This window comes from Patella vulgata, chromosome 5 (assembly GCF_932274485.2).
Source record: "Patella vulgata chromosome 5, xgPatVulg1.2, whole genome shotgun sequence".
NCBI lineage: Eukaryota > Metazoa > Mollusca > Gastropoda > Patellidae > Patella > Patella vulgata.
In genome coordinates this window covers 43,331,672-43,344,351 of record NC_065883.2, presented here as the reverse complement: position 1 = coordinate 43,344,351, position 12,680 = coordinate 43,331,672, and the positions used below count along the sequence as shown (strand labels likewise).

Sequence of the window (12,680 nt, the reverse complement as noted above, 5' to 3'; positions counted from 1 at the left end):
AAATTTTTATCCGATTTTAAAAAACGTATTATTATATCACAGTTACACCATAAGGACGACTGAGTTTGAATTTCGTGAAAATCGGCCTAAAATTGACAGACAAAATGGCTGCCCTTCGTTCTCAAATAGCGTAAAAATATGGTATATCAAGGTTGTGGACCCTATAGAGGTCACAATTTTTATCCGATTTTGTTGAAACTTGAAATGTAAGTTTATAACCCAAAGATCTCAGTTCGTTTCGATATTAGCGCATATCAGACCGTAACTTCCTGAATTATGGCCCCTGATTGTATGGAAAATCGCGTTTTTAGCTTGTGGACCCTTGGAGGTCATAATTTCTATCTCATTTAAAAAATCGTATTATTATATCACCGTTACACCCTAAGGACGGCTGAGTTCGAATTTCGTGAAATTCAGCCCAAAATTGACAGACAAAATGGCCGCCATTCGTTCTCAAATAGCGTAAAAACATGGTATATCAAGGTTGTAGACCCTATAGAGGTCCCAATTTTTATCTGATTTTGTTGAAACTTGAAATATAAGTTTATAACCCAAAGATCTTAGTTCCATTCGATATTCGCGCATATCGGACCGTAATTTCCTGAATTATGGCCCCTGATTGTATGAAAAATCGCGTTTTTAGCTTGTGGACCCTATAGAGGTCATAATTTTTATCCGATTTAAAAAAACGTATTATTATATCACCGTTACACCCTAAGGACGGCTAAGTTCGAATTTCGTGAAAATCGTCCCAAAACTGACAGACAAAATGGCCGCCCCTCGTTCTCAAATAGCTTAAAAATATGGTATATCAAGGTTGTGGACCATATAGAGGTTACAATTTTTATACGCCCACATTTTCATGTGGATGTATTATGCCGTCGCCCCTGTCCGTCCACAATTGTTTGTGGACTCTCTACAGGTCACAATTCTTATCCGATTTCGACGAAACTTGAAATATAGGTTTATCCCCAAAAGATCTCGGCTGCTTTCGATATTGGCATGTATCGGATCGAAACTTCATGGATTATGGCCCCTGTTTTTACGAAAAATCACGTTTTTAGCTTGTTGAAACTTGAAATGTAAGTTTATAACCCAAAGATCTCAGTTCCTTTCGATATTTGCGCATATCGGACAGTAACTTCCTGAATTATGGCCCCTGATTGTACGAAAAATCACGTTTTTAGCTTGTGGACCCTATAGAAGACATAATTTTTATCCGATTTAAAAAAACGTTCTATTATATTACCATTACACCCTAAGGATGACTGAGTTCGAATTTCGTGAAAATCGGCCCAAAATTGACAGACAAAATGGCCGCCGTTCGTTCCCAAATAGCGTAAGAATATGGTATATCAAGGTTGTGGACCCTATAGGGGTCATAATTTTTATCCGATTTTGTTGAAACTTGAAATGTAAGTTTATAACCCAAAGATCTCGGTTACTTTCGATATTCGTGCATATCGGACCGTAACTTCCTGAATTATGGCCCCTGATTGTATGAAAAATCACGTTTTTAGCTTGTGGACCCTATAGAAGTCATTTATCCGATTTAAAAAACCGTTCTATTATATCACCGTTACACCCTAAGGATGACTGAGTACGAATTTTGTGAAAATTGACAGACAAAATGGCCGCCATTCGTTCCCAAATGGCGTAAGAATATGGTATATCAAGGTTGTGGACCCTATAGGGGTCACAATTTTTATCCGATTTTGTTGAAACTTGAAATGTAAGTTTATAACCCAAAGATCTCGGTTCCTTTCGATATTTGTGCATATCGGACCGTAACTTCCTGAATTATGACCCCTGATTGTACGAAAAATCACGTTTTTAGCTTGTGGACCCTATAGAAGTCATAATTTTTACCCGATTTAAAAAAACGTATTATTATATCACCGTTACACCCTATGGGCGACTGAATTCGAATTTCGTGAAAATCGGCAAAAAATTGACAGACAAAATGGCCGTCGTTCGTTCTCAAATAGCTAAGAAAATGGTATATCAAGGTTGTGGATCCTATACAGGTCACAATTTTTATCCGATTTTGTTGAAACTTGAAATATAAGTCTATAACCCAAAGATCTCGGTTCCTTTCGATATTCGCGCATATTGGACCGTAATTTCTTGAATTATGGCCCCTGATTGTATGAAAAATCGCGTTTTTAGCTTGTGGACCCTATAGAGGTCATAATTTTTATCCGATTTAAAAAACCGTATTATTATATCACCCTTACACCCTAAGGACGACCGAGATTGAATTTCGTGGAAATCGGCCCAAAATTGACAGACAAAATGGCCGCCGTTCGGTCTGGAATAGCATAAGAATATGTTATATCAAGGTTGTGGATCCTATACAGGTCACAATTTTTATCCGATTTTGTTGAAACTTGAAATATAAGTCTATAACCCAAAGATCTCGGTTCCTTTCGATATTCGCGCATATTGGACCGTAATTTCCTGAATTATGGCCCCTGATTGTATGAAAAATCGCGTTTTTAGCTTGTGGACCCTATAGAGGTCATAATTTTTATCCGATTTAAAAAACCGTATTATTATATCACCCTTACACCCTAAGGACGACCGAGGTTGAATTTCGTGCAAATCGGCCCAAAATTGACAGACAAAATGGCCGTCGTTCGGTCTGGAATAGCATAAGAATATGTTATATCAAGGTTGTGGACCCTATAGAGGTCACAATTTTTATCCGATTTTGTTGAAACTTGAAATGTAAGTTTATAACCCAAAGATCTTGGTTCCTTTCGATATTCGCACATATCGGACCGTAACTTTCTGAATTATGGCCCCTGATTGTACGAAAAATTGCGTTTTTAGCTTGTGGATCCTATAGAGGTCATAATTTTTATCCGATTTAAAAAAACGTATTTTATATCACCGTTACACCCTGAGGATGACTGAGTTCGAATTTCGTGAAAATCGGCCCAAAATTGACAGACAAAATGGCTGTCGTTCGTTCAGTTTCTTTCGATATATGCGCATATCGAATTGTAATTTCCTGAATTATGGCCCTTGATTGTAGGAAAAATCACTTTCTTGTTAGATTGTTCTCTATCCATCTCTCGAAAATGTGGGCGTATCCTGCCTGGCAGCCGCTGGTTATCTGATTTTGTTGAAACTTGAAATGTAAGTTTATAACCCAAAGATTTCGGTTCCTTTCAATATTTGCGCATATCGAATTGTAATTTCCTGAATTATGGCCCTTGATTGTAGGAAAAATCACTTTCTTTTTAGCTTGTTCTCTATCCATCTCTCGAAAATGTGGGCGTATTCTGCCTGGCAGCCGCTGGTTATCTGATTTTGTTGAAACTTGAAATGTAAGTTTATAACCCAAAGATTTCGGTTCCTTTCAATATTTGCGCATATCGAATTGTAATTTCCTGAATTATGGCCCTTGATTGTAGGAAAAATCACTTTCTTTTTAGCTTGTTCTCTATCCATCTCTCGAAAATGTGGGCGTATTCTGCCTGAATATCGAAAAACGAGTAGCTCGATTTTCGAGATTCGCCAATATCAAAAAACAAGTAGAAGGAGTAGTTTTTATGTGAATCCACTGCTCAGGCATCCTTATTAATGATATCTTTAGTTCGCTTTACAAAACTGATTTAATCAAATGTGTTTTGGAGATATTCTGTAGATGTAATTCCATTATCTGCTTTTTTGAGATTCGCCAATATCAAAAAACAAGTAGAAAGAGTAATTTTCATGTGAATCCACTGCTCAGGCATCCTCATTAATGATATCTTTAGTTCGTTTTACAAAACTGATTTAATCAAATGTGTTTTGGAGACATTCTGTCGATGTACATCCATTAAATCTTCTTTTTTGAAATTCAAGTTTGAATATCGAAAAACGAGTAGCTCGTTTTTCGAGATTCGCCAATATAAAAAAACAAGGAGAAATATAAGTTTTATGTGAATCCACAGCTCCGGCATCCTCATTTATGATATCTTTAGTTCGTTTTAGAAAACGTATTTAATCAAATGTGTTTTGGAGACATTCTGTAGATATACAACCATAAAATCTGCTTTTTTGAGGTTAAAGTTTGAATATCGAAAAACGAGTAGCTTGTTTTTTTGACACTCGCCAATATGAAAAAAAAACAATGATGGAGAGCTTTTTTATGTGAATCCACTGCTCAGACATCCTCATTTATGACATCTTTAGTTCGTTTTAGAAAACATATTTAATCAAATGTGTTTTGGAGACATTCTGTAGATATACAGCCATTAAATCTGCTTTTTTGAGATTCAAGTTTGAATATCCAAAAACGAGTGCTTCGTTTTTCGACATTCGCCAATATCGAAAAACGAGCTAGTTGTTTTTCGTTATTTGCCAATATCGAAAAACGAGTAGCTCGTTTTTTCGTTATTCACCAATATCGAAAAACGAAGAACAAAAATCGAGCTAACTTCACACTGCCATCCTCATTTATGACATAAAACATATTTAATCAAATGTGTTTTGGAGACATTCTGTAGATATACATCCATCAAATCTGCTTTTTTGAGATTCAAGTTTGAATATTGGCGAATGTCGAAAAACGAAAAACGAATGCCTTGATGGAGTTCGAAGATGAGAATTTTCTGCCCAGTGTAAACAGAGATAAGCACTATGATTGGTTGCTGCTTTGGGACAGATAACATTAGTACTAATTATCACATCAATACCTTAATTAAGTTCGATAGTGGGCATTTTCTGCTCAGGGTAAGCAGAGCGATAAGCTATTTGATTGACTGAGACTTTGGAACATAATAACTCTCCTTCTAATTGAGGTAGGTAGAATTCAAACTTGGTGTAGGCGTTCATTAGGTGAATGCCTTGATGGAGTTCAATGATAAACATTGTCTGCTTACCGTAAGCAGAGATAAGCAATCTGATTGGTTGATGCTTTGGGGCACGATAACTTTGGTTTTACTTAAGTGAGAGTGATGAAACTCTGAGTATAGATTCATTATATCATTACCTTGACTAAGTTCAATGATGAGAATTTTCTGCTTAGGCTAAGGAGCGATAAGCAATATGATTGTTCAAGACTTTGGAACATAACAACTCTGCTTATAATTAAGATAGAATGTTTAATCTTGAAGTAGATGTTCATTAGGTGAATGTCTTGACTGAGTTCAATGATTAACATTTCGAGCTAAAGCTAAGTAGAGCCAAGAAATTTCATTGGTCGATGATTTGGGACAAGATAGATTTGATTCTATCTGATAGAGAGTGATGAAACTTAGTGTATAGTTGATAATCAGTTTGATTGCTTGATACTTTTGAAAAAAATAAATGTGCAATTAATTAATATGTGTCATCTATTTATTTTGGGATTTGGGCAGGGGACATCAGCCTCACTGTTGGCTTGTTTTTATACGCCCACATTTTCATGTGGACGTATATTGTCGTCCCCCCTGTCCGTCCGGACGTCCACAATTGTTTGTGGACTATCTACAGGTCACAATTCTTATCCGATTTTGACGAAACTTGAAATATAGGTTTATCCCCAAAAGATCTTGGATGCTTTTGATATTGGCATGTATCGGATCGAAACTTCATGGATTATGGCCCCTGATTGTACGAAAAATCACGTTTTTAGCTTGTTGAAACTTGACATGCATGTTTATAACCCAAAGATCCTGGTGCATTCGAGATTTGCGCATATCAGATCGTAACTTCCTGAATTATGGCTCCTGATTGTCCGAAAAATGGTCCCTCTGGAGTTGACAATTATTATCCGATTTAAAAAAAAAACGTTTGATTATATCACCGTTACACCGTATAGAAAGTTGAGTTCGAAATTTCATGAAAATCGGACCAAAATTGCCGGACAAAGTGGCCTCCGCTTGTACGCGAATATCACCGTTACACACTAAGGACGGCTGAGTTCGAATTTCATGAAAATCAGCCCAAAATTGACAGACAAAATGGCTGCCGTTCGTTCTCAAATAGCGTAAAAATATGGTATATCAATCTTGTGGACCCAGTAGATGTCACAATTTTAATTGATTTTGATGAAACTTGAAATGCATGTTTATAACCTAAAGATCTTGGTTCCTTTCGATATTTGTGCATATCAGACCGTAACTTCCTGAATTATGGCCCCTGATTGTACGAAAAATCGCGCTTTTAGTTTGTGGACCCTATAGAGGTCATAATTTTTATCCGATTTAAAAAATAACATTTTAATATATCACCGTTACACCCTAAGGATGGCTGAGTTAGAATTTCGTGAAAATCCACCCAAAACTGACAGACAAGATGGCCACCTCTCGTCCTCAAATAGCGTAAAACTATGGTATATCAAGGTTGTGGACCCTATAGAGATCACAATTGTTATCTGATTTTGTTGAAACTAAAAATGGAAGTTTATAACCCAAAGATCTCAATTCCTTTAGATAGTCGCGCATATCGGACCGTAACTTCCTGAATTATGGCCCCTGATTGTACGAAAACTCGCGTTTGTGGACCCTATAGAGGTCATTATTTTTTCCGATTTAAAAAAACGTTTTAATATATCACTGTTACACCCTAAGGATGGATGAGTTCGAATTTCGTTAAAATCGGCCCAAAACTCAGACAAAATGGCCGCCCTTCGTTCTCAAATAGCGTAAAACTATGGTATATCAAGGTTGTGGACCCTATAGAGGTCACAATTTTTATCCGATTTTGTTGAAACTTGAAATGTAAGTTTATAACCCAAAGATCTTGGTTCCTGTCGATATTCACGCATATCGGATAGTAACTTCCTGAATTATGGCGCATTTCAGACCATAACTTTCTGGATTATGGCCCTTGATTGTACAAAAAATCCTGTTTGTTTTTAGCTTGTTCTCTATCCATCTCTTGCAAAATGTGGGCGTATCCAGCCTGGCAGCCGCTGGTTTATATGATCTGAAGATATTTTGAATAGAACTGAATATTTTATTGCCTTTAATCAATACAACTTTTATTTTTAAAAATTTTTTATACTGATACAATTTTATTTCATTGTTTGTTTTTTTACAGATATTTCAGTGTAAGAATGTGCGCTATTTGTCCTTGAAGTATAACAGTTTAGACAGTTTACCCCCAGATATAGGACGTTTAACAAAACTTCAATATCTTGCCTTAACAAACAATAAATTACAAGTGCAATCCATTCCATATACTTTAAGATTCTGTAAAAACCTCAAAACATTACTACTAGACAATAATCTACTGGATGCTTTGCCTGGATATCTTCTACAAATATCCTCCATAGAAACTATTCATCGACATGGAAATCATAACTATTTTAAAGCCACTTTTATGTGGTATCATACAGATGTAAACTACCGTATTATACCAATATTTGAAACAAATGATAATGGTGTCTTGCAGAAACATGAGAGTCTACAGTTTTGGGCAGCAAAAGCAGTGATTGCTTCCAAAAAAGACTTCTTTAGTGATCCTTCTGTTGCTATTGTTTTAAGAGATTATATAGCAGATATATATTCCTTATTTAATATCTGTCACAATTGTTATACAGCAACTTTAGCCAATAAACCAGGTGGGTATTTACAAGTTTTATATATATATATATATATAAAATTCCTTTTAATTTTGCAAATTTGAAAAAAAAAAGTAGTTTCTATTGTCCAGAACATGATCATATTAAAATGTTATGGAATTATGGAAGATAATATCATGGCAACATTATGTGTTTTTTCAAGCCATACATTGTAAATAAAATTTATGGGTCATTCCATGTCAACTGGACCAATGGTGGGAACATGACCCCTTCCAAAAAAATTATAAGAAATATATGTTTTAGTATATGGCCTTAAACTGAGAAATCCAAAATTTTACCTGTCTAGGTTAGAAACTTGCTAAGATATGTCCATTTGAAATTAGGGTACTAAAACGGATAATAAATTCAGTAATTTTTTTCAGGTTTTCGGATACTTTAAACTCATATTTCTAATAGGAGTAGGACTCTCTAACTTTGTAATCTAAGAAAACTTTTTGTGAAGATTATGAATTTAGAGTCTCACCCATTGTCCAGTGCATACTGTTCGCGCCACTAGGTGGCAAAATGTGGAACAAATGAACTATTCACTTTTATTTTCAGGATTTCCACAGTCTCTGGCAAAGTCACTATTGTATACATAAACTGCAAAGTTGGCATAGTTAATGTCAGTTTGTCTTATATCAATTTACAAAAGATTCTAATTCGATGGAATATATACTTTTCCAAATATTCAGTCTCGAAATTCAATGCACACTTAAAACGTACAAAATATACCCATTTTCACCTTAAATTTTGGCCATGTGGGGCAGAGGTCAAATTCTGAAAAAGTTTGATAATAAAACTTCAATTACCCTACTATAAAATACGTTAATTAAAGTCCATCTTGTGTATTTGATGACTTATATTTTTAATTGGCAATTGAAATCTGTGCGGTGATCAAGTTTTATCCAAATTCTTGACTTTTCACGTTGATGTTAAAATAACTTCTAAATGACCTATACTCCTGAAACATGTCTATTTAGAGTGACTTTTTTGCGTAAATTACAAATATGTAATCAATTTGAATGTACATTATATTGTTCTAATTTTATTTTGCCTCCAAAATGAACCATTCACTTTTATTTTCAGGATTTCCACAGCCTCTGGCAAAGTCACTATTTACACAAACTCCAAAATTGGCATAGTTAATGTCTGTTTGTCTTATATCAATTACAAAAGATTCTAAGTCGATGGGATATATACTTTTCCAAATATTCAGTCTCGAAATTCATTGCACACCGAGAACGTACAAAATATACCCATTTTCACCTTAAATTTTGGCCATTTGGAAAAGTATATATCCCATCGACTGAGAATTTTTTGTAAATTGATAAAAGACACACTGACATTAACTATGCCAATGTTGGGGGTTTTGTATGCAATAGTGACTTTGCCAGTGTTAAAATCCTGAAAAAAAAAAAAAGAGTGAATAGTTCATTTGTTTCACATTTTGCCATCTGGTGCCACGAACTGTGTGAATCGCACATTGCGTGTGATGCTAAATTCATAATCTACACCAAACGTTGTCTTAGATTACAAAATTAGAGAGTTCTTCTCCTATTAGAAATGTGAGTTTAAAACATCCGAAAACCTGAAAAAAATTACCGAATTTATTATCTGTTTCAGTACCCTAGCTTAAGTCCATGTAGTGTAACATATATTATTTTATACACCCACATTTTCATGTGGACGTATATTGTCGTCGCTTCTGTTCGTCCGGACATCCGTCCGTCCGTCCACAATTGTTTGTGGACACTCTACAGGTCACAATTCTTATCCGATTTTGACGAAACTTGAAATATAGGTTTATCTCAAAAAGATCTTGGCGGCTGCTTTCGATATTGGCATGTATCGGATTGAAACTTCATGGATTATGGCCCTTGTTTGTACGAAAAATCACGTTTTTAGCTTGTGGACCCTATAGAGGTCACAATTTTTATCCGATTCTGTTGAAACTTGAAATGTAAGTTCATAACCCAAAGATCTCGGTTCCTTTCAATATTCGCGCATATCGGACCGTAACTTCGTGAATTATGGCCCCTGATTGTACGAAAAATCGCGTTTTTAGCTTATGGACCCTATAGAGGTCATAATTTTTGTCCGATTTAAAACAAAACGTATTATTATATCACCGCTACACCCTAAGGACAGCTGAGTTTGAATTTCGTGAAAATCGGCCCAAAATTGACAGACAAAACGGCCGCCGTTCGTTCTCAAATAGCGTAAAAATATGGTATATCAAGGTTGTGGACCCTATAGTGGTCACAATTTTTATCCGATTTTTTTGAAACTTGAAATGTAAGTTTGTAACCCAAAGATCTCGGTTCCTTTCGATATTCGCGCATATCAGACCGTAACTTCCTGAATTATGGCCCCTGATTGAACGAAAAATCACGTTTTTAGCTTGTGGACCCTATAGAGGTCATAATTTTTATCCGATTTAAAAAAAACGTATTATTATATCACCGTTACACCCTCAGGACAGCTGAGTTCGAATTTCGTGAAGATCGGCCCAAAACTGACAGACAAAATGAGCGCCCTTCGTTCTCAAATAGCGTAAAAATATGGTATATCAAGGTTGTGGAACCTATGGAGGTCACAATTTTAATCCGATTTTGTTGAAACTTGAAATGTAAGTTTATAACCCAAAGATCTTGGTTCCTTTCGATATTCACGCATATCGAATTGTAATTTCCTGAATTATGGCCCTTGATTGTAGGAAAAATCACTTTCTTTTTAGCTTGTTCTCTATCCATCTCTCGAAAATGTGGGCGTATCCTGCCTGGCAGCCACTGGTATAATTTTTTTGGAGGAGGCCATGTTCCCAACTTTCCGAAATTTGGTCCACTTGACATGGAATGACCCTTATATTGTTTTACTTATGTTGTATATTTACAGGATATAAAATCATCACTTTCAAAAATCCATATTTGGGTAATACCTGTGTACCATTCCAACACTGGGCATGTTCTGCAGATTGTGCTCGGGCTTTAGAAGTACCAGCAAGGATCGAACAAATCCAGGCCTCGCAGGAACTTGATCGTAAATATGACGACTATATAGAAGATTGTCAGAATCGATTTTACAATAGCCGTAAATCTATGTTATCTTGTAGTTCTATATCCACTCCCAGTACAGAGGTTGGTTTGTCATCTAGTCCTGAAATCATCAACAGTAAATGTCATTGTCAGATATTATAATGTGAAATCTTATGCCGTCCTCAATATGATAAAATACACAATTAAAAATGTATTTTTTATACTGTATTACAACAGAATATCTGTAAGTAACATGTTTAATTTATAGTATATCTATAGAAAACAGTTACTTCTTACGTGCAATTTGATATGTAAATAGTTTAACTAGAAAATGATCTTCACAATTGAAAGTGTTCATAATTTCAACTTCATAACACTTTAAAATATTCCCCCTTACATACCATCCTGTTACTTTTCAATGTACAAACTGGGACTTTTCATCACTGGATTCAAGAAGGATTATTACTGAGCATTTTCTTAACTTCAACCTGTTCTGTTAAGTAAAAATGTACTCTATGTTTGGGTTTTTTTTTCAAATCTTTGATTTATATGGCAAGTTTCTTTATATATTTATTGTCATTTTTATTTTTGAAAAGTTCAGTATTTATTTATAGTTATTCATTATTTGGGATGATGAATAAATCAAGACCATTACTAGTCTCTTTTTTTCTTTCCATTGTTTTACTAGAACTTATTGCATAAATGTTGTCTAAACTAAGTCAGAGAACAGCAGACGGGATATTGGATATTATTTCAGTCACATCAACAAATTACCATCTGAGATGTATGTATTTGAAAAATCCGTTTATCTGCCCATAACTTATTTATAGAAGTAACAGATTTTGTAAATTTTGTGATAATGATGAGGTGAAGATGAGTACCATTTTGTATTGATACCTAAAAAAATATAAAGATATTCGCTGTAAATATATTAAATCATATTATAGATTAGCTAAGATAATAAAAATGAAAATAAGACGATTTGTCTTCGATGTCACCTTGAGTGGAAGCGGAGGTTAAACACTACGAACAACAACAATCTCTTTATACCAGATGAATAACAATATGTATCACTAATATTCCATCAAAATAACAGGACAGGCAGCTGAAGGGAATAGTGGAATGTTGTCGAAAAAAGTTAAATGGAACCACAATGGAACCATACACCACAACAATCGCACAAGATACTTTTAGTTCTTTCACAATCTCGCCTGCACACACCGCAGGGCCTAAAAAAGGTCCTACTACTAGAGTATTTAATCTTTCTACGAGTAGCCATGACTATTGATAAAGATATTAAATACAACGATTCGCAATGATTATAGAAATAGTTGCAAGTGAGGTGTAGGTAAATGTGGTCGAACAATTTGTATCATTTTATATCCGGAAGTAGCCCACAGGCGGGCGTTCCCATGCTTGTCAGTATTTTGTGAGTAATGTGATTGCTATGGTGGCTGATAGTGGCCATGTTAAATTTCAATAAAAGGATGTTACCTATCAATATGGTACATGCTCAAGTTCAATTCCCAGGTGCGGTGCTACGCACGCTTTTTATACGCTCACATTGAAATGTGGTTGTATATTGTCGTCGGTCCGGCGTCCACAATCGCTTGTGGACGCTCTAGAGGCCAAAGTTACTATCCCATTGACTTTAAATTTATACTAAGTGGGTAAGACGCTGGCTCGCTAGCCTGGAGGTCGGGTGTTCGATCCCAGCATTGGCCGAGAAAGTTCATCCGTTCGGGTGGGACGAAACCCGAGGCCCCGTGTACACATTGGCGTGCACGTAAAATATCCCTTGGCAGTTGGAATTCGATGTAAGAGTAGGCCGTAGCGCCGCTGCCCGGGCAAAATTTCTTTCATAGCACACTGTATGGCGTATGCCCGTCTTCATTAGCCCAGGTTAGGAGCAGAACAGTAGGACGTTAAACTCCATTTCATTTCATTTAAGGTCACGAGACGAAGAAGCCTATCGATTTTGAGCGATATCCGATAATTACTGCCAGATTTATGGCCCTTGATCACTTTGAAATAATAGTGGACGCTCTAGAGGCTAAAGTTAATATCCGATTGACTTTAGACCCATTATTTAAGGTCATGAG

The 12,680-nt window shown here is 35.7% G+C and overlaps 1 protein-coding gene across 4 annotated transcripts in view; it reads left to right on the top strand.

Annotated features, from left to right (window-relative positions):
- The window catches only part of LOC126820265 (uncharacterized), a 29,498-nt gene extending 18,260 nt beyond the window's left edge, over positions 1-11,238 (top strand). For all 4 annotated transcript variants that reach the window (XM_050548122.2, XM_050548121.2, XM_050548117.2 and 1 more), the window contains 2 exons: positions 7,018-7,540; positions 10,439-11,238. In XM_050548122.2, the coding sequence (XP_050404079.1) occupies positions 7,018-7,540; positions 10,439-10,740 (825 nt within the window). In that variant the 3' untranslated portion in view covers positions 10,741-11,238. The remainder of the gene's footprint in view (positions 1-7,017; positions 7,541-10,438) is intronic.
- Positions 11,239-12,680: the final 1,442 nt, after the last annotated feature.